Source organism: Mobula birostris, chromosome 4 (genome assembly GCF_030028105.1).
Source record: "Mobula birostris isolate sMobBir1 chromosome 4, sMobBir1.hap1, whole genome shotgun sequence".
Classification (NCBI taxonomy): Eukaryota; Metazoa; Chordata; class Chondrichthyes; order Myliobatiformes; family Myliobatidae; genus Mobula; species Mobula birostris.
In genome coordinates this window covers 113940977-113964582 of record NC_092373.1, presented here as the reverse complement: position 1 = coordinate 113964582, position 23606 = coordinate 113940977, and the positions used below count along the sequence as shown (strand labels likewise).

The 23606-nt window shown below is 43.5% G+C and overlaps 1 protein-coding gene across 1 annotated transcript in view; it reads right to left on the bottom strand.

Moving 5' to 3' along the window:
• The window catches only part of LOC140197069 (annexin A10-like), a 118033-nt gene that overhangs the window by 41048 nt on the left and 53379 nt on the right, over positions 1–23606 (bottom strand). Inside the window, exon 5 of the mRNA XM_072256988.1 lies at positions 3869–3982. Within this exon, the coding sequence (XP_072113089.1) occupies positions 3869–3982 (114 nt within the window). The remainder of the gene's footprint in view (positions 1–3868; positions 3983–23606) is intronic.

Below are 23606 nucleotides of genomic sequence, written 5' to 3'. Positions count from 1 at the left end.
TCTACAGGGGTCTGTGTTAGGACTGATTCTTTTTACGTTACATCTCATTGTCTTTGTTGCAAAGTTTGCAGACAATATGATGATGGGTAGAGAGGCAGGTAGTTTTGAGGAAGTAGAGAGGCTACAGAAGGACTTAGACAGATTTGGAGAATGGGCAAAGAATTAGCAGATAGAATACAGTGCTGGGAAGTATAGAGTCATGCACTTCGATAGAAGAAATGAAAGGGTTGACTATTTTCTAAATGGAGAGAAAATACAAAAAATGGAGGTGAAAAGTGACTGGGAGACCTTGTGCAGGATTCCCTAAAGGTTAATTTGCAGGTTGAGCAACACACATAAAGGTTGCTGGTGAACGCAGCAGGCCAGGCAGCATCTCTAGGAAGAGGTACAGTCGACGTTTCGGGCCGAGACCCTTCATCAGGATTAACTGAAAGAAGAGATTAATCCTGACGAAGTTGTCTCGGCCTGAAACGTCGACTGTACCTCTTCCTAGAGATGCGGCCTGGCCTGCTGCATTCACCAGCAATTTTTATGTGTGTTGCTTGAAATTCCAGCATCTGCAGATTTCCTCGTGTTTGCAGGCTGAGTCTGTTTTGAGGAAGGCAAATGCAAATGTTAGCATTCATTTCAAGAGGACTAGAATATAAAAGCAAGGACGTAATGTTGAAACTTTATGAAACACTGGTGTGGCCACACTTGGACTATTGTGAGCAGTTTGGACCCCTTATCTTAGAAAGGATGTGCTGAAACTGGAGAGGGTTCAAAGGAGATTCATAAAAATGATTCCAAGATTAAATGGCTTATATGTAGAGCATTTGATGGCTCTGGGCTGGTATTCACTAGAATTCAGAAGAATGAGGGTGACCTCATTGAAACCTATTGAATGGTGAAAGGCCTTGATGTTTCCTGTGGTGGGTGAGACTAAGACCAGAGGATACACCCTCAGAATAGAGGGTGTCCTTTTAGAACTGAGATGAAGAGGATTTTCTTAAGCCAGAGAGTGGAGTATCTGTGGGGTGCTTTGCCGCAGGCAGCTGTGGAGGCCAAGTCTTTATGGAAATTTAGGGCAGAGGTTGATAGATTCTTGATTGGTCTGGGTACGAAGGGTTACGGGAAGAAGGCAGGAGATTGGGGCTGAGAGGAAAATTGGATCAGCCATGATGAAATGGCAGAACAGACTCAATGGGCCAACTAGCCTAATCCTACTCCTGTATCTTAATTTATGGTCTTAATTTCTTTAGAAGGAGCATCATGAATCTGTGGAATTCATTGCCACGGAAGGTTTTGGAGGCCAAGTGATTATGTATATTTAAGGTGGAGGTTGATAAGTACTTGATTAGCAGGGGCATCAAAGGTTATGGTGAGAAGGCAGGAGACTGAGGTTGAGAGGAATGATAAGTCAGCAATGATGGATTGGTGGAGCATGCTCGATGGGGTGAATGGCCTAATTCTGCTTCTGTCTTATGGTCTTAAGAAATCTGTTCATATACAGTATGCTATTAGGGATCATACTGGAATAATGACATTATGGATAACCAGTTATGGATTAACTAAAGTAAGAACCAGTCTTTGTGCAATAAAACCTGTAGACAATAGGACATTCTGATTCTGTCCCATTGACACTACATTAGGGAAGACAATAGAGGAATGTTCATACTGTTGGCACAGAGTCCCTGCCACGTAATGCACAGTGCAAGGTGGATTTGCTTTTGTCTCTAAATTTCTGTAGTATATTCATTAGCCATCCCTCAACACTGTAACTAATGATGTATACTGTATGTTGGGTGTCTGGCTTTTGTCACAGGCACCAATATTGAATATCCAGAGGGGTTCTGCTAGTTGTGATGTGCTACCATTGTAAATATGTAATTCTGTAAATTTACCTGAGTATATTCAAAATGTTGAAGTTATGTAGATCAGGGGTCCCCAACCTTTTTTGCAGTGCGGACCGGTTTCATATTGACAATATTCTTGCGGACCGGCCGACCGGGGGGAGGCAGGGGTGGGGGGGGGGTAGGGTTGCCAACGGACAAGAGTAGCAGTCAAAACGTTGGGTTTACCCCGAGAAAGACTACAATGACCACGAAGCCTTGCGCGGGTGCCAGTGCGCATGCGTGTTCGTGCCGATTTCTTTTCTGCACATTGTTTTTGGCGATTCTGTTCGGGGGGGGGTGTTAATCACGGCCGCAATATAGGTGATAAGTGACTAATACACTCAATTTCGTCTGTAAAAGGGTTTATCTAATGAATTTAATTTTAAACACACGGCGCATATTTTTCTCGCATGAATATAGCGGTAAGTAAATTATCAGGGGAGGACAGGGGAGCTTGAAGTAAGTCTTGAATGAACTTCCAGTAGAAGTGGTAGGGGCAGGTTCGATATTATCATTTAATGAAAAATTGGATAGGTATATGGACAGGAAAGGAATGGAGGGTTATGGGCTGAATGCAGGTCGGTGGGACTAGGTGAGTGTAACATTTGGCATGGACTAGAAGGGCTGAGATCGCCTCTTTCCGTGCTGTAATTGTTATATGGTTATATAAGTCAATAGCATCTTAACATTTTAAGTAACGTTTGGATATTAAACACACAGCACATATTTTCCCCGTATGAACGTATAAAATCTTTGCAACACACCAATATCGCTGAATCAGTGCGAGCCCTGGGCTTGTTTTCCTGCAACAAGACGGTTCCATCGAGGGGTGATGGGAGACAGCGATACTCGAAGGGGGTTCCTTATGTCCAGTCTATTCCACAGTTTAGTTTTCGTTGTATTCATTGCGGAGATACGTTGGAAATGGAAGTGCTTTCCAGTGCTTTTCAGTGCCTCCGTGGGTATCTCAGGATAGTCAGCCTTGACTTTGATCCAGAATGCCGGCAGAGATGTTATGTCAAACATACTTTTCAGCCCGCCGTCATTTGCAAGCTCGAGGAGTTGATCTTCTTCCCGCGCTGACATGGATGACGCGCGGGTAATGACCTCGCGTGCATTCAAGCTCAACAGTGGGCATGACAGGGAATGAGGAAAGGTGCAGCTGACATATCATCAAATCATATCGCTTCCTCGCGGCCCTGTAGCACATGCTTTACGGCCCGGTACCAGTCCACGGCCCGGTGGTTGGGGACCGCTGATGTAGATGATGATAGCAATTGAAACTGTAGTTAATTGTTTACTGTTAACTTTCTGTTGATGAAGTATAATCATTGTGTCAGGAGAGTGAGATTCTCTTAGATTCTCTCTCCTGAAGCTGTGCAATGTGAATAAAGGCTTTTATATTTTCTAGTTAGTTTCTGTGTATCTCAGTCTACTTCAGTCACAACATATATATGTAGTATTTTAGTTGAAGTTGAAAAGATTGTAAAGTCATTGCATTATTAAAATAATTTGATTCTGAAACTGTCGAAGTTCAGCGGTTTATGGAATCGCCTCTCCTTCTCAAAATACAAAGATGTATTGCAGGCCCTTTTTCTCCTAAAGTGGAAATGGGTGCTTCTTCTAGAACTTCCTCCTTCCTGTAACTCCCATGTTCATACATACACCTTTCCCATGCAGTACACAAAACTTGCTAAATTCTACATATATAATATAAATGAAATTATGGAATAATTGGCTGTGAAGGCTGATCTAATTACCTTCAAGATACACAAGGAAATTATTTGGAGCATAAATAATTACAGTGTAAAAAACATTTTAATTAGTAATTTAAAAACAATGTTGTTGCTTTATCTTATCTCATCTTTCCACACAAACCCTAAGGCCAACATTAACTTTCCCGTGTAAATGTGCTACGAAATAAATCAAGTGCTTTTAGAAGAATCAGACAACAATATCCTTAATACAAAGTTGCAGAGGTTTTATCACAGTACCTTCATTGCATGCCTCAGTTCATGAGCATCGAAGAAAGCTGCTGGGTACATCAGTCCTACCATTACTTCTTTGAAATGTCCAGACAATCCCTCTTTAAGGTCACTGACCAGGTCCTACATTTGAAGGATGAAGATACTTTTATTCAGGTGTGATTGGCAGTTTCAGTCTAACATGTCAAATGCTTGCTTCTAACTCATGGTTCATTGTCAGTGAAATAAACTATTAGCCACAATTTCTGTATGTTTAACAGTCCAGCAAACTTGCAAATACATTTTAAAATTAATATTTATCATACTTTTAGTACATTAAGATAATGGGTGAGTTACTTGATCATATGGGCATGCTATTTACCATGAGGTTCTTGGGATAATAAACCAACATCAATAACATAATACCACAAGGAAATACTCCTGTTTAGGAGCACAATTAAAAAGCAGTGGAATTCGTCTCATATTTGAATTTCAATGTATACATAAACATGATACTGGAAAACTAGTTTTTAAATTTATCCTTTGTCTCCTATCACTTGATCTGATGAAATAGCTAAAGGAGTTGGCACATGGATTGGTGGAAGAAGGCTGTCAAATAGAGCTTCGACTAAAAGGCAGTATGGAACAATGCTTCTTTCCATCTGCACTAAAGGGAAAGGGCTATGTAGACATTAGCTGTAAATTAACAGTCAGATCAAATTCCAGTCACTTCCCAAACAACTTGTTATTTGATGGGTGATATACAGGGAAAGCAAAGAGCATGGGTTCCTGACCTTTTTTCTGCCATAGCCCAATGTCATTAAGCAAGAGGTCTGTGGACCTGAGGCAGTGAGCCCCAAGGCAGGGAGAGAAGGCAAGACAGTAGGTATATTTTCATAGGTGTTTGAGGAGATTTGGTATGTCATCAAGATGTCTTGCAAATGTACTGTGGAGAGCACTCTAACTGGCTGCATCATTGTCTGGTATTTGAGGGGGGTGTGCTACTGCAGAGGGTTGAAGTAAGCTGCAGGGAGTTGTAAATTTTGTCAGCTCCATCATGTAGTACCCAGGACTTCTTCAAGGAGCAGTGCCTCAGAAGGGCGGCATTCATCATTAAGGCCACCCAATTGTGATAGGACTTGAATACTTTCATCTCTTATAGAGTAAAATCAAGCAACATAGACAACAACAGGGCTTTGCTTCCAGATGAGCTCAATGTCTTCTATGCTCGCTTTGACCGTAAAAATATGGAGGAACCATCATGAACTCTCACAACCCCTGATAATTCTGTGAATTTAGTCTTTGATGCCAATATGCGAGCATCTTTCAGAAGGGTGAGCCCCATGAAAAGCATTCGGCCCAGATGGGATACCTGGCTAGTACTGAAAACCTGTGCTGATCAACTGACTGGAGTGTTCACTGAGATACTTAACCTCTTGCCTCAGCAGTCTGAGGTACCCAGCTGCTTCAAACAGGCTTCAATTATACCGGTCCCTAAGAAGAACGTGGTGACCTGCCTCAATGACTATCGTGCAGTAGCACTTAAATCCACTGTGATGAAATGCTTTGAGAGGTTGGTGATGAAACATATCAACTCCTGCCTGAGAAACCTCTTGAATCCACTCCAATTTGCCTACCAGAGCACCAGGTCCACAGTAGATGTCATCTCGTTGGCTCTTTACTCAACCCTGCTTCATCTGGACAGCAAAGATGCGTACATCAGGATGCTCTTTATCTCTGACAGCTCAGCATGCAATACCATCCTCCCCTCAAAACTAATCAATAAGCATCAAGACCTTGGCCAATACCTCCTTGTGCAATTGGATCCTTGATTTCCTCACTTGCAGACCCCAGTCAGTTCGGATTGGCAACAATACCCCCTCCACGATCTCCATCAGCACAGGTGAACCACAGGGCTGTGTGCATAGCTCCCTGCTCTGCTCACTTATGGCTGTGTGGCTAAGCACAGCTCCAATGCCATATTCAAGTTTGCTGAGGACACCACAGTCATGGGCCAAATTAAATGTTGTGAAGAATCAGCATACAGGAGGGAGACTGAAAATCTGGCTGAGTGGAGCCTTAACTACAAGCTCTTACTCAGGAAGACCAAAGAGTTGATTATTGACTTTAGGAGAAGGAAACTGCAGGTCCATGAGCCGGTATTCAATAGAGGTTCAGCAACTTTAAATTACTTGGTGTTATTATTTTGGAGGCGCAGTGTGGAAGTGCAATTACAAAGAAAGAATGGCAGAGCCTTGACTTCCTTAGGCATTTGCAAAGATTTACTATGACATCTAAAACTTTGGCAAACTTTTTCAGATCTGCAGTGGAGAGTATATTGACTGGTTGTATCACAGCCTGGTATGGAAACACCAATGCCTTTGAATGGAAAATCCTACAAAAAATAATGGATATACAGCAGCCCAATCCACCATGGGTAAAGCCCTCCCCAGCATTGAGCACATCTACATGAAACATTGTTGCAGGAAAGCTGCATCCATCATCAGAGACCCCTACCACCCAGGACATGCTCTCATCTTGCTGCTGCCATCAGGAAGAAGGTGCACGAGCCTCAGGACTCACACCACCAGGTTTAGGAATAGTTATTACTCCTTAACCATCAGGTTCTTGAACCAAAGGGGATAACTTCACTAGACCCATCATTGAAATTTTTCCATAACCTATGGACTCACTTTCAAGTACTCTTTATTTCACGTTCTTGATATTTATTGCTTACTTAATTATTATTATTACTTCTTTCTTCTTGTATTTGTACACTGGTAGAACCCCCAAATTAGTGTTTCATTGATTTTATTATGGTTATTATTCTATTATGGTTTCATTGAGCATACCCACAAGAAAATGAATCTCGGAGTTGTATGTGGTGACATATATGTCCTTTGATAATAAATTTACTTTGAACTTTATGGGAAATGTCTGCATTTAATATATTCCTTGCATTACAAACATCACTGGTAATAGTGGGAAACTGTGAATAAAACCAATGCCCATTGCTAGACACCTCTGAACATCAGCATTTAAATGTAGGCTAGGGTTCACCAATAATATCCTCATTGTGATCTAGACACATAACCTCAAATACTGGCCTAAATTGCTTTTTCCATTTAAGTCAAGATCACATTCACTTTCTGCCTCCTAATTTCAGGATCATCACAGGCTGCAACCAGTCCATTTGCATCATATAGTTTGCTGCTCACTGCTGCATTAGACATGCCACCCAAGCTCTCTGTCAAAGAGAGAGGACTTCATCTACTTTTACTTCAGTTCACGGGAGCAGGTAAGGAATGGCACAGCATTTGCCAAACTTGCAGGGCTCCCATGAGCGCAAGCATTCAACAATTCCACATCTCCATACAGAGATCTGGCTGATGAATTTGCGTGAAGGACATTTCTTTTTCAGGAGATGTTCTCCACTAGCCTGTCCTGCTTCATCCACCAAAGGTTTACAGAAACGGTTGCTTGCTGGGTTTTTGGAGTACGATACCAGATTTCTTCCACCACTCTATGTCCATTCTTGAATTAGCAGTACTTTCCAATTGGTGGAAGAGTGTTGCTTTTGTTGTGCTTTTGCAAAAGTAAAAGTGACAAGATTGTAGCTGCAAAGTCAAGTGCTGGCAGTCATGAGATGCTCAACTGATCAATGGAGATTGAATGTATAGCACATTGGGAAAATGACATGATTAAATATGTGTTTCTGGGAGTATCACATCAGAAGATTGCAATCTTTATAGGACTTCCTAAAACAATATTAGGATTTTCCCTCTTTTGGAGCAATAAACATAACCGTTCCAATGTTCCCAACTGAAATTAGGCAAAAAAAAAATTGAAAACAGTGCTGTGACATTTTGTGGCCTCAAACATGATTAAAATGGGATCTGTACAAGAGGTGCATGAAGAGCTTGCAGCTCTAGTACCATTACTGTACAGACCACTTGGAGTAAGACAATGCCTAAGGAACTCTCCCTAGCTAGGCCACAGTGCAGCTTCAGGAAAGGCTGCCATAAAGGGAAAGGAAAATATGGTTGTTCCCAGAGTATCTATGCATCCGTGACTAGCTGATCAACTCGTATGCTGTGATTGCCTAAGTCACTCTGAAGTGTGGGTTGATCATGAAATAGGCAACTCAGTACTGATTTTAATGAAGCATCAGTGACCAATAAAAAAAGCATCAGAGATATATATATATATATATCAGAGACTAGAAAATTCTATTTACAAAAGCATTAATGAGACAGTGCAGACACTTTCATAGCCATCTTCATTTCTGATCCCTGTCCAATGTGTGACCATTGTCAGAATTGTGACTGTCATAGGTTCTCCGTATCTGCTTCAGTTTCCACCAGCAGTGGAAGAAACCAGTGCTGTGCGACCTGCATCAGGCGCACAAACGATGCTGGGCAAATGTCAGTTGAGCTAAGGTAAATCATTAGAGAAATCTCTGGTGAGTTTTTGTATGGCTACAGTCTCACCTGGGGAAAAATATTTGAAGTTCAAAGTAAATCAAGGTCAATGGACCAGCACCATAGTTCCACAATGCTTTACAGTACAGGCGACCCACGTGCATTTTCTGCTGCTATCTGTAATGAATTTGTTCGTTCTCCTCATGACCCCGTGCGTTTCCTCCCACAGTTCAAAGACGTAACAGTTGGTAGGGTAATTGGTCATTGTAACTTGTCCCATGATTAGAATAGGGTTAAATCAGTGGGATTTCTGGGAGGTGCGGCTTGAAAGGTTGGAAGGGCATATTCCCCCGTGTGTCTCAGTAAATAAAATTTGTTATCAAAGTATGTATATGTTACCATGTATATAATGCAGACACTTGCACGAAAAATAAAGAAATACTACTGAATCTACAAAAAAAAGCATAAACAAGGACTGCAACCAGCCAGTGTGCAAAAGGAGCCAAACTGGTCAAATAAACAAAATAATACTGAGAACGTTAGTTGTAAAAGAGTCCTGGACAGTGAGCATGAAGGTTGTAGATTCAGGTCAGATTTGCATTCAGTGAAGTTATCATTGATGCAATTATTTCTGGGTGAAACCTCTGTTACGTATAATTTACACATAACAATTATGTCTATTTTCCCAGATACTGATTTTATATTGGGGTGTTTATTTTATGCAACACTTTCAGTTCTACCACTAGGTGGTGCAACAGATCAGGAATTCAATTCTGATAGGTTGCCTCTGCCAATATCTATGCCAACATAATGACTCAGCAATCACACATTTCTACCACCTGTCTCTGTTTATTTGACAGGAAATGGACAATCACAATGCCCAGCTTAGTCCCATGTATCATGGAAACTCTTGGGAAAGAGTCACCATTCTCTCATGAAGCCCTGTGAACTCTCCGAGTATGTTTTGTTAGTACAAAAATAAACCCATATGTGAAAGGAAAGAGATGTGGCTGTAATAACAATGTAAGGCCCTATGTGTTTATATTTATATTTTGTCTAAGTTCATGCAGGTGAACAAAAACTGAAATAAAATTTAGTGCATCTGCTGACATTTAATTTACACCAATCTCACATCTTAAACGCACAGTCCCCTCTGAAACACTAGAAACACACAATGTACCTACGCAGGAGTAATCAGAAGCTGCCGGCGAGAAGGAACTATTGAAAGAGATTAGTGAGAAAGGTCCTGTGTGCTGCTAGAGTAGGATGGGAGATGCACTATGGTGATTATAGGAAATGACAAGCAGCGGGTAGCTCTAGTTACTTCATCTCACTCATCGAACAGTACAGAAATGAATTTCACATGTCGGGGGAAACACGCACAAGAGAAAATAGCTAGCGTAAGCTGATTCAATAATATATTTGTTCATTGACACGATATGGTCTCTGCAGGCAATGCTGTCAAAATTCGTGTAAGATTTCATCTCATCACCCTCAGTTGCTTGCTGCTGAATTGTGTTGGAGTTAAGAACTGGAGTGTGTAGGTTATTATATAGCTTGTCAATGATCATCTTGTGAACAGACTTTGTCTGAAAAACATTCTGTAGGAGGGATCTCTAATTACACTAAATACCAAAGATTTTGTTTCCTGAATACCTTTGAGTATACCTTATACATTTTGGGTTGCTGATCATGAAAATCACACACTTTATTTTAGAAATTGCCTATATATAATTGGAGGAAGAGCGGAGTGATGATGGCGCTAAACAGCGACTCCTTTACTTGCATCTTCGGAAACACCTCTATTTCCATCTTTAATATCTTTATTTTTCCCTTTCAGGGTTATTTTGAAGACAATGACCTGGAGTTACACGCTGACTATGGTTCTTTGCAGGAATGGGACCCGCTCTCGGGGTTTCATAACCAGTTGTTTTTGTTTGGCATGCCAAGGACTCGGCCTAAGAGTTTGGCTCAACTTTGGAGGCCTAGAATCTCGGGGCTCTGGAGACGGGTGGGTTGAAGGTTGGTATCATGGCAGGAGATCCGTGTGTCGTCGGGGCAGTCGGAAAATCTACCCAGATCTTTGGGCACAGAGCTAAAAAAAAAGCGATGTATCAGACTTCTAACAGTGTAAAACAACGAGTTGTTTGTTATGTCTCCCCGCTTGCTGTGAAAACAGAGACATCTTTTTCTCCCTTATTAGGGACAGAGAGAGCCTGGTATGTCGTATACCAGGTGAACCTCGAAGTCTTTGGGGTAACTTCAAGTCTGTGTCTTTGCTATGCTTGGCTCACGCTTGAGTGCTCAGTGGTGGTGCTGATGCTTTTTTTGCCGGTGGGGGGAGGGGGGGATTGCTTCTCACTGCTGCTCATGTGTGGGAGGGAGGGGAGGTGGGGGGCACTTTGGGGTTCTAACATTTAATTGTCATTCATTCTTTGGAGCACTCCTCTGTTTTTGTAAATGGTTGCTAAGAAAAAACATTTCAGGATGTATATTGTATACATTTCTCTGACATTAAGTGTAACTTTGAACCTTTGAAACCTTTGATTTATTACTTCATTTCATAAGTCAAGACAATTAAAATGTTGCCCACAATGTAAGCTGAAAAGTTTTCTACCTTGATTGATTTATAGAACCTGGGCCTCTGTACCTCCCTCTGCAATTGGATCCTTGACTTCCTAACTGGAAGATCACAATCTGTGTGGATTGGTGGTAATATCTCCTCCTTACTGATGATCAATACTGGCGCACCTCAGGGGTGTGTGCTTAGCCCATTGTTCTACTCTCTCTATGCCCATGACTGTGTGGCAATGTCAGTAAGATGAAAGAGCTGCTTGTGGACTCCAAGAAGGATAAAACAAGGGAAAACAAACCAATCCTCATAGAGGGATCAGAAGTGGAGAGAGTGAGCAATTTTAAGTTCCTGGACATCAAGACCTCTGAGGATCTAATCTGGTCACAACAATTTGATGCAGCTATAAAGAAGGCAAGACAGCAGCTGTATTTCACTAGGAGTTTGAAGAGGTTAGTTTTGTCAACGAAAACACTCAAAAACTTCTATAGATGTACTGTGGAGAGCATTCTGACAGGCTGCATCACTGTCTGGCATGGTGGGGGGGGGGGTAGGTGAGGTGGGGTTGGTTACTGCACAGGACCAAAAGAAGCTACAGTAAGTCATAAAATTAGTCAGCTCCATCTTGGGTACTAGCCTTCATGGTACACAAGACATCTTCAAGGAGCAGTGTCTCAGAAAGGCGGCGCCCATTACACTGGACAAGAAATTTTTTCAAAAGTGTTGCTTCCTCAGAATTTTTTTTGATGACAGACTGCTTGAAGATGAACACAAATATAATGTCAGACTACTTGTATCACGTAGGAATTTGGAGAAACAACAAATTAACTTTTATTGAATATAATGTGTTTAATTGCATAATAGTGCTGATGCTTTGCAATAGTTCAACTGAGTTAAAAATATTTTGTTAATGATTTTCATTTGTACTCAGTGTCTGAGGCTTCTCGCTTAAGTGTCCAACAATAATTCACCAACATTGATGGATTCCAGTTGCCCTGGTATCTTTTCCCCATGACCGCAATGTCCTGGTGAAACCTTTCACCATGCTCGTCACTAACAGCACCAAGATTTGCAGGGAAGAAGTCTAAATGGGATTGTAGAAAATGAATCTTTAGTGACATGTTGCATTTCATGGTTTTATTGCTTGAAGCATGCTTTCAACCAGCTGCATGTAGTTTGGTGCTCCGTAGATGCCGAGAAAAATTTCAACAACTTCCTTGAATGCCTTCCATGTGATTCTCTCCGGTCCAACTAGAAATTCTTCAAATTGCCTGTCATTGATGACCTGTTTGATTTGTGGACCAACAAAAATGCTTCCCTTAATCTTGGCATCAGTTATTCTGGGAAGCAACTGCCTCAAATATCAAAATCTTTCATAGAAATTTTTGTGCCTGGTGATAGCAAATTCCATTCTTACAGTCCTGAACCCAATAATTATTACTAAAACCTGTCCTGCCATGCAGCAACCACGCCACCTAAGCATGGCCAAGCATGTCTGGACAAGATAGGAAACTTTGCAGCTTACATCATAAGCAACATTTTAATTGACTTGGATTATGAATTGAAATAATAAACATAAGTTTATTAAAAATGGTGCGTGATAGGGAAATTTCATGGTGATTTTCATGATCAGTAGCCCAAAATTCATAAGATACACCTAAAGGTATTCAGGAAGTAAAACCTTTGTTGTCCAGTGTTATTAAAGACTCTATCACCTAGGGCATGCCCTCATCTCATTTTCACTGTCAGGGAGGAGGAAGAGAAGCCTGAAGGCACACACTTAGTGATTCAGGAGCAGCTTCTTCCCTTCTTGCATATCATTCCTAAATGGACATTGAATCCATGAATACTACCCCACTTTTTTCATATATATTATTTCTGCTTTTGTACTTTTAATCTAGTCAATATACATATATATACTTGCTGTAAATGATTTACTTATTTATTATTTCTTTTGGTATTATCATGTATTGCATTGAACTGCTGCTGCTAAGTTAGCAAATTTCAGGACACATGCTAGTGATAATAAACTTGATTCTGATTGTCCAGTCCTGCCTGGGCATGCTTATGCAGGGCGGATGCTGCATGGCAGGACAAGTTTTAGAAAAGTCATACATTTCCGTGAAGGATTTCGATAATTGAATCAGCTATTTCCCAGAATAGCTGATGCCAAGATTAAGGAAGGCTTGTTTGTTGGTCCACAATTCAAACAAATCATCAATGACAGGCAATTCAAAGAACTTCCAGTGGGACTGGAGAAAATCACATGGAAGGCATTCAAGGATGTTGTTGAAAAATTTCTTGGCAACTACAGAGCACCAAATTACATACAGCTGGTTGACATCATGCTTCAAGTATACAAAAAGAGCATGAAGTGAAACATGTCACTAAAGATTCATTTTCTACATTCCCATTTAGACTTTTTCCCTACAAATCTTGGCACTGTCAGTGAAGAGCATGATAAAAGGTTTCACCAGGACATTGCCATCATGGAGAAATGGTATCAGAGCAAATGGAATCCATCAATCCTAGCTGATTATTGTTGGACACTTAAGAGAGAAGCTCAGACACTGAGTACAAACAAAAATCATCAACTAAACATATTTAGCTTAGTTGAACTATTGTAATGTGTCAGCAACATTATGCATTAAGCACATGATATTCAATAAAAGTTAATTTCTTGTTTCTCCAAATTCCTACATGATACAAGTACAGTAGTCTGAAATTATATTTGTGTTCAGCTTCAAACGCTCTATCATAAATAATAAACACAAAATTCTGAGGAAGCAGCACTTCTGAAAAAAATTTGTTGTCCATTATTACCCATGCAGGCAATACCTCCTTCAACTGCTTTCCTGGGAGGTGAGGCTGATGCAATTCTGCCAGGACATCCCTGGTTTTCGTTCTTCCCCTCCAGCTTCTCCTCCTCTTGGTAATATTCAACTTGTGCCTCTTGACCCTCAAGCTTTGGGTCTGCATCTTGCTGTTCCTTTAGTTGACAATGTTGTTCAGTATCCAGTGATGAGGGCTCCTCGCCAGCTGTGTGTGTGTACTGAGGAGCACCCCCAGTCTGATGAAGGTTGCAGGATATCATTTTTAGAAGATGAGTGGAGTTGTCATTCTGGTACTTGAAATAAAAACATAATATTCAGGAAGCACTTAGAAGGTCAGACAGCAACTGAGGAATGAGAAACTGAAATAAAGTTTTGGTCAAAAACCCTTCATCAGAATCCCCTGAATAAAGGTTTTCATCCTGAAATACTAATTCCCTTTCTCTTTCTGCAGAGGCTATGCTGACATGCTGAATGCATCCAGCAATTTTGTCTTTATTTCAGGTTTCCTGCATTTCATGTGTGGGATTCCCTGCAGGTTAACTTGCAGGAAAGGAAGGCAAATGCAATGTTAGCATTCATTTTGAAAGGAGTGGAATATAAAGGCAAGGATGTAATTCTGGGGATTTATAAGCCATTGGAGTATTGTGTGCAGGTTTGGGCCTCTTGTGTAAGGAAAGGATGGGCTGGAGAAGGTCCAGAGGAGGTTCATGAGAATGATCTCGGCAATGAAAGAGCTAATGATGAAACGCATTTAGACCATAAGACCATAAGACAAAGGAGCAGAAGTCGGCCATTCGGCCCATCGAGTCTGCTCCGCCATTTTATCATAAGCTGATCCATTCTCCCATTTAGTCCCACTCCCCCGTCTTCTCACCATAACCTTTGATGCCCTGGCTACTCAGATACCTATCAATCTCTACTTTAAATACACCCAATGACTTAGCCTCCACTGCCGCCCATGTCAACAAATTCCATAGATTTTCCACCCTCTGGCTAAAAAAATTTCTTCGCATTTCTGTTCTGAATGGGCACCCTTCAATCCTTAAGTCACACTCTCTTGTACTAGACTCCCCCATCGTGGGAAACAACTTTGCCACATCCACTCTGTCCATGCCTTTCGACATTTGAAATGTTTCTAGGAGGTCGCTCCTCATGCTTCTAAACTCCAAGGAATACAGTCCAAGAGCGGACAAACATTCCTCATATGTTAACTCCCTCATTCCTGGAATCATTCTAGTGAATCTTCTCTAGATTCCCTCCCCCTCCCTTCCCCTACCCCTATTTCACTCTGCCTCCTCCCCCAGCTGCCTAACACCTCCCTCATGGTTCTGCCTCCTTCTACTACCCATTGTGTTTTCCCCTATTCCTCCTTCACTTTTCCTGCCTATCACCTCCTTGCCTCCCCTCCCCCACCCCTTTATCTTTCCCCTTACTGGTTTTTCACCTGGAACCTACCAGCCTTCTCCTTCCCACCCTCCTCCCACCTTCTTCATAGGGCCTCTGCCCCTTCCCTCTACAGTCCTGACGAAGGGTTCCGGCCCGAAACGTCAACCGATCTTTTCCACGGATGCTGCCCGACCTGCTGAGTTCTTCCAGCGTGTTGTGAGTAGTGAATCTTTTCTGTACCCTCTCCAACGTCAGCACATCCTTTCTTAAATAAAGAGACCAAAACTGCCCACAATACTCCAAGTGAGGTCTCACCAGCACCTTATAGAGCCTCAACATCATATCCCTGCTCCTATACTCTATTCCTCTAGAAATGAATGCCAACATTGCATTCGCCTTCTTCACCACTGACTCAACCTGAAGGTTAACCTTAAGGGTATCCTGTACGAGGACTCCCAAGTCCCGTTGCATCTCAGAACTTTGGATTATCTCCCCATTTAAATAATAGTTTGCCCGTTTATTTCTTCTGCCAAAGTGCATAACCATACACTTTCCAACAGTGTATTTTATTTGCCACTTCTTCCAATCTATCCAAGTCTCTCTGCAGACTCTCTGTATCCTCAGCACTACTGCCCCCCCCATCTTCGTATTGTCAGCAAACTTAGCCACAAAGCCATCTATTCCATAATCCAAATCGTTGACGTACAATGTAAAAAGAAGTGGCCCCGACACAGACCCCTGTGGAACACCACTGGTAACCAGCAGCCAACCAGAATAGGATCCCTTTATTCCCACTCTCTATTTCCTGCCAATCAGCCAATGCTTTATCCATATATGTAACTTTCCCGTAATTCCATGGGCTCTTATCTTGTTAAGTAGCCTCATGTGTGGCACCTTGTCAAAGGCCTTCTGAAAATCCAAATATACAACATACACTGTATCTTCCTTGCCTAGCCTACTTGTAATTTTCTCAAAAAATTGCAATAGGTTTGTCAGGCAGGATTTTCCTTTAAGGAATCCATGCTGAGTTCTCCATATCTTGTCATATGCCTCCAGGTACTCTGTAACCTCATCCTTGACAATCGACTCCAACAACTTCCCAACCACCGATGTCAAGCTAACAGGTCTATAATTTCCTTTTTTGCTTCCTCGCCCCCCTTCTTAAATAGCAGAGTGACATTTGCAATCTTCCAGTCCTCCGGAACCATGCCAGAATCTATCGACTTTTGAAAGATCATTGCTAATGCCTCCGCAATCTCCACAGCTACTTCCTTCAGAACACGAGGGTGCATTCCATCTGGTCCGGGGGATTTATCTACCTTTAGACTATTCAGCTTCCTGAGTACTTTCTCTGTCGTAATTGTGACTGCGCATACTTCTCTTCTGTGCCACCCTTGAGTGTCCGGTATACTGCTGATGTCTTCCTCAGTGAAGACTGATGCAAAATACTCGTTCAATTCCTCTGCCATCTCCTTATCTCCCATTACAATTTCTCCAGCATCATTTTCTATTGGTCCTATATCTACTCTCACCTGTCTTTTACTCTTTATATGCTTGAAAAAGCTTTTAGTATCCTCTTTGATATTATTTGCTAGCTTTCTTTCATAGTTAATCTTTTTCCTCTTAATGACCTTTTAGTTTCCTTTTGTAAGCTTTTAAAAACTTCCCAATCCTCTGTCTTCCCACTAATTTTTGCTTCCTTGTATGCCCTCTCCTTTGCTTTAACTTTGACTTTGACTTCTCTTGTCAGCCACAGTTGCATCCTTTTTCCATTCGAAAATTTCTTCTTTTTTGGAATATACCTGTCTTGCACCTTCTTCACTTCTCGCATAAACTCCAGCCACTGCTGTTCTGCTGTCTTTCCCGCCAGTGTCCCTTTCCAGTCAACTTTGGCCAGTTCCTCTCTCATGTCACTTTAATTTCCTTTACTCCACTGAAATACCGACACATAAGATTTCGGCTTCTCTTTTTCAAATTTCACAGTGAACTCAATCATGTTATGATCACTGCCTCCTAAGGGTTCCTTCACCTCAATCTCTCTAATCACCTCCGGTTTATTATACAATACCCAATCCAGTACAGCCGATCCCCTAGTGGGCTCAACAACAAGCTGTTCTAAAAAGCCATCTCGCAGACACTCTACAAATTCTCTCTCTTGAGATCCAGTGCCGACCTGATTTTCCCAATCCATTCGCATGTTAAAATCCCCCACAATTATCAAAACACTGCCCTTCTGACAAGCCGTTTCTATTTCCTGTTGTAATTTGTAGTCCACATCACTGCAGCTGTTTGGAGGCTTATGTAAGGGGGTTTCGTCTCTTATGTTGGTGTCGTAGGCTAATTAAAATGGCTACTTCGTTATGTTATACTCGGGAATGCTTCTTTGTTATGTTAAATGCTGAGAAAGTCTCTAGCTAGACACTTGTTTGGGTTCGGGGGTGATAAGAGGATGTTACAAACCAATTGGGATAGTTGTTATGATTTTGGTGTATCTGGAAGATTTGCATGCACGGGATTTTGGAGGCAGAAGGCGAGAGAGAGAGACAGAGGATGGACCAAGTGCTGTGAGTCCGCTAACAGGGTTGGACCCCGAGTGGGGCGTTCGCCGAGGAGGGGAGACGGAGATGGACTCGTGTGGAGCGTCTGGTCGACCACCGTTGTTGGTCCCAGGCAGCCGGTTGAGGTGGTCCAAGGGTGAAGAAGAAGGTGTCCTGAGCTCCAACTGTTTGTGCACGAAGGGATTGTACTTTGATAAGTGTGGCGCCTTTTATTTTCCTTTTATGTTTTATTCTCTATTAATTGTATAGTTCCAGTAATATCTATAAACTGTAAATCATTTAATCATATCTGGTGTATTGTCTGTTATTTGGGCGGGGTGGGGTACATCACACAGCATCCACACAAACTATTTACCCAGTTTGGCGGGGCCGAGGCTGTTTCCCTAGACGACAGCGAGCTGAGCGACCCTGAGGGTGGCCAGGTGGGCTACATTGTGGGGGCTCGTCCGGTATTGGATCTACTGGTATGCTGTGTGGTTGCCCTTTTTAAATCAGTAATGTGTGTCTCTGTGGGTTATTTGCTGGTTATTGCTGGATGCGTGGTGGGTGCGGTCTTCGTTCGTGTTCAGGCTGGCATTGTCGAGTTGGAGGTGGAACTCAGGGCTGTCCATGCTGTTGGGAGAGAGAGGAAAGAGTGGTCTGATTTGGAGGTAGTGTGTGTGAATAAATGTTCTAACTCTGGCAGGCTTTGCCTGGCATTTGGGATAGTGTCCACCCCAAGAGGGGCGGAGACGTGCGAGACGTGGGCGGAGTGGATCTCTCAGTTGTTAGATGAGTGGCAGTGCTTGGTTGAGGGAGAGCGACAGGGATTGGTTGAAAGTTTGAGTAGGCAGGCTGGTGACGGTGTTAGAGCTGTCAGGTTCACTTACACCGCAGTGACAGCTGTCAGTTATTTGAAAGAGGGGGGAAAGTTTGCAGTGTGTCTTCTCTGGCTAGAAGGGCGGCTAAATTGCTTGCAGTGCCAGGGGGATCATTTCAGGGGATCAGCCCCTCCTTCAGTTGTTCAGCTGATCAGAGGGGTGTTGGGAAACTTAGTGGAGGCCCAGTGGGGGGAACGGCTTGGGGTCTCTGGGGGAGCACATTCCCAGCAATGTACCAATGAACTTCCGAAAGGAGAAGACCCTATTCCTGAAGGCTTAGAGGGACCACGCCCCAACGTGTCATTACGGATAGAGGGAAGCGATGCTAAAGCCATCCTCGACCCTGGGGCACAGGTCAAGTTGTTGTACAGTTCGTTTTACAACTGGTGTCTGAAGCATTTACCCTTGACAACTGAAAGGGCACCAGAGATTTTGGGTACCAGTGCCAGTAATTATCCAGAAGACGATGATTGGTTAGTGACCCTGGAGTACATGGGGGCATTGTCTGGGCACCCAGCGTGTCGAGTTGCTTCTGAGGACGTGTGTAGCAGCCTTGAGCCAGTACTAAATTTAAGCGAGACCCAGCGGTGGTACGACTTGGGGAAAGTAGCTGAGGGTGAGATCCTCTTAGTAGATGCTCCGAACTACCACGAGGGAGGGGAGTTGACCGCTGAAGACACCTCAGTGAGAGACAGGTCATGGCAGCAGGACCCTGGCGCCGTGGAAGATGAAGGCAGCGTGTATGCGGATTATGCGACGTGGTTTAATGTGCTGGATCTGAGGAGTGGATGTTGCCAGATCCCGAGGAGTGCGGCTGTCGAGCCGAAGACGGCTGTTACTAGTTTCCTAGGATTCTTCCGATCCGAAAAGATGCCCAAGGGCATATCCGGAGCCCCTGCATCCTTCCCGCGGGGCATGAGGAAGACCATGGGGGAAGTGAAGGTGTGTGGAGTTTTGGCGTATGTGGATGACCGCCTAGAGCTTGGATTCACCTGGGGGGACTATGAAGCGAGGCGAGTGGCTGAGCCTGGGCGACAGAAGTGAAGTGTCAAATGTGGAGGTGTTTTTGGCTGGAGGAGTTTGGTGCAATGTGAGAAAAATGACCCGACATACCAGTTGAACTTCCTGGTGTTGGAACAGACGGTGGTGGACCTGGGGATGGAAACCCAGGTCGTCAATCTGAATGAGACACAGGGAAGAGGGGATTTGCACCACTGAACTGAGTGCTCAGAAATGCCGGCCGGAGACTGAGTGCCGCACTTGAGTGACGACCATTGCAAACTTGGAATTCACGCTCGTCAACATGGAGAAGGAGCAACGGAATTCCAAGCCGACACTGCGGTCATGTACTGATGAATTAATCCACCAAGAAGAAACAATGACCCTCCTTCGAAGCGATCAGCAGAAACTCAAGACGTTGATTCAGAAAAGATTGGAAGACTTACAAGTTGGGGAAGATCAAGGAAGTGTTCTGACTGAGGCCAACAGAAAACCAAGAGCCCAGGGAAGGGAGTTTGACTACACTCCCGAGGAGGTGAAGAAATGAAGGACAGATCTCGGAAAAGAGAGGCGGACGCTTGAAAGGAATCTGAAGATGACTATCGCGAGTTTAAATGAAGTGGAAAATCTGAAAGTTGACCTGGAAGACGTCATCAGGAAGAAAAAACTGGAGGCTGAACATCCTTTAACTGCTGCTTTTCAGGTCAGGGTGGAAGAAGCTGGTGGGGTAACTGCATCCCAGATGGAGATGGCCAAGAACCCTGAGTCAGAACTGCTGAAGCTGTGGTGAAAGTTGAAGGAGTCCCCGAAGAAGCTGACGTCTCGACTACAGGAGGCTGAAGGGGTAGCCCTGGCTAAATGTTTCAGTTTGGAGAAACTTAAACAGCAGCTAACGATCGAGGGAATGAGGAAGGATACAGATTCAAAGGATGATGTGCTGGACATGTGGTACATGCTGCCTTTCGCTAACTTCCCCGTGATTGAGGAAGAGACCTTTGGCCCTTCTCCCACTGAGTCAGGTGTAGTGGCGAGGGCTAGCTGTGGGCAGTCTGAGTTACGGCAGGATCAGGAAGGACGAGAGGTGGGGCCTCGGACACGGCACAGGAGGCTCCGAGCTGTAATGGTGGCCTGAGTGAGGGAGGAGTTGGCAAGCAGGTCCAAGGTATCCCTAGTAGTGTGTGAGCCTTTTGGTTATAGGTGAGGGGTACGGAGGTCTCGGAGGGTTAAGAAGCTCCCAGATAGGTTGGCCTATGTAACGCCCGTGGGACGGGAGTAAGGTCCACTGTTTGGGGAGCATTGTCACTGTGTGTATCTGTGTATGTGTGTGTTGGGTGTCTGCAGGACTGGTTGGCGAGTTATTTAGAAGTCATGAGGACATGACTTTGTTTGGTGGGGGGACAGTGTAAGGGGGTTTCGTCTCTTATGTTGGTGTCGTAGGCTAATTAAAATGGCTTCTTCGTTATGTTATACTCGGGAATGCTTCTTTGTTATGTTAAATGCTGAGAAAGTCTCCAGCTAGACACTTGTTGTGGGTTCGGGGGTGATAAGAGGATGTTACGAATCAATTGGGATGGTTGTTATGATTTTGGTGTATCTGGAAGATTTGTATGAGCAGGGTTTTGGAGGCAGAAGGTGGGAGACAGAGACAGAGGATGGACCAGGTGCTGTGAGTCCGCTAACAGGGTTGGACCCCGAGCAGGGGAGACGGAGACGGACTCGTGTGGAGCGTCTGGTCGACCACCGTTATTGGTCCCAGGCGGCCGGTCGAGGTGGTCCGAGGGGTCGCAGGGTGAAGAAGAAGGGTCCTGAACTCCATCTGTTTTGTGCACGAAGAGATTTGAACTTTGATAAGTGTGATGCCTTTTATTTCCTTTTATCTTTTATTCTCTATTAATTACATAGTTCCAGTAATATCTATAAACTGTAAATCATTTATTGTATCTGGTGTATTGTCTGTTATTTGGGTGGGGTGGGGTACATCACACAGCATCCACACAAACTAATTACCCAGTTTGGTGGGGCCGAGGCTGTTTCCCTAGACGACAGCGAGCCGAGCGACCCTGAGGGTGGTCGGGGGGCTACACTTATAAATAACTGCCATCAGGGTCCTTTTATCCTTGCGATTTCTTAGCTCAACCCATAAAGATTCTGCACCTTCCGATCCTATGTCACCTCTTTCTAATGATTTAATATCATTTCTTACCAATAAAGCCACGCCTCCCCCTCTGCCTACCTTCCTATCCTTCCGATACACCATGTATCCTTGGACGTTCAGCTCCCAGAGACATACATCCTTTAGCCATGTCTCAGTGATGGCCACAATATCATACCTGCCAATCTGTAGCTGTACGACAAGATCATCCACCTTATTCCTTAAGCTGCGTGCATTTAAGTACAACACATTAAGACCAGTATTTGGTTCTTTTCGCTTTGATTACACTGCAACTCATCCCAATGGCTACAAGTTTGCCCCATCACCTGCCTGTCTTTCCTGACATCTTTACTGCTCACTATCTTAGATTTATTTCTGTTTTCCCCTTCCTCAGCTCTGTCATTCTGGTTCCTATCCCCCTGCCCAATTAGTTTAAACCCTCCCTAACAGCTCTATTAAACCCTCCCGCCAGGATATTGGTCCCCTTTCGGGTTCAGGTGTAACCTGTCCTTTTTGAACAGGTCATACTTCCCCCAGAAGAGATCCCAATGATCCAAGAATCTGAAGCCCTGCCCCCTGCACCAGTCTCTCAGCCGCGCGTTCATCTGCTTGATCCTATTATTCTTGCTCTCGCTAGCACGTGGCGCAGGAAGCAATCCCGAGATTACTACCCTGGAGGTCCTGCTCGTCAGCTTCCTTCCTAACTCCAAGAAACCTCTCTTCCGGACCTCCTCCCTTGTCCTATCTATGTCATTAGTACCAACATGTACCAAGACAACTGGCTGCTCGCCCTCGCCCTTCAGAATATTCTGGACCCATTTGATGGCCCTGGACCTGTACTTTCCAGAGTTTAGAAGAATGGGGGGGGGGGATCCTATTGAATATTGAAAGGTCAAAATAGAGTGGACATGGAGAGGTTGTTGCCCATATTTAGGGGCCTCAGAATAGAAGGATGTTGTTATGTCTTGAAACTCCAAAGCATAAAACTAATTGAAAGCAAAAAGACAGGAACCCAGGAACAGGTCTTAGTTCCGTTTATACTTTAAGCGAGGTGCGCGTGTATGACTGGTGGCATGGTGATGTATGCCATTCATGTACATATAACCATAATTAATTATTTGTACAACAAAGAATACTTAATCAAACAATACATTTACGATATTACTCAAATATTACTGATCAGACGTCCCATTAGAACAGAGGTTTTTAGCTAGAATGTGGTGAGTCTGTGGAATTCATTACCACAGGCGGTGGAGGAGGCCAAGCCATTGGGTATATTTAAAGAGTAAGTTGATAGGTTCTTGATTAGTAAGGGCATTAAAGCTTATGGAGAGAAGACAGAATAATGGGGTTGAAAGGGATGATAAATCAGCCATGATGGTATGGCGGAGCACGCTCGATGGGCCGAATAGCATCATTCTGCTCCTTGATCTGATGGTCATACCTGCAATTTTTCTGTGATTTTAAATGCTTTCGTTGAATTGGCACTCAGCACCTTTGGTAGGATTGTGAATTGGTGTGAGGTCACTTAAAATGAGGATTACCCTCTGCCCCCTCCCACCATCCCTCCCTTCGGGTATTGCTGTATGCAGAGATAATATGCCAGTGTGATTCCCCTAGGATCAATATATCAGGTGTCTTCCTAGAAACATTACCCGTACTATCCGAAGAATCTGATAATTGTGGGAGGAGTATTCTGTTGAGAAAAGAGATCAAACTACTGAAGGGAGCTCACATGCACAGAGGAGGGCAGCCGATGCACGCCTGCACTTGTGGAAAGGCAGCAATGCTGTAAAATCCCAGTGCCTTTTCACACTTTCCTTGCACATTGAGTGCATGAGTGGCCTCAGCAAACTGCATTAAACAGCAGGTGGGGAGACCTGAGAGAGATCTGCCAAGGGTCTCCCTGCAGAATATCACATATCTCGGTTTTGCAAACTCTTTAAATTGCAAATACTTTGCTTATAATAAAGGTCCAAGAACATT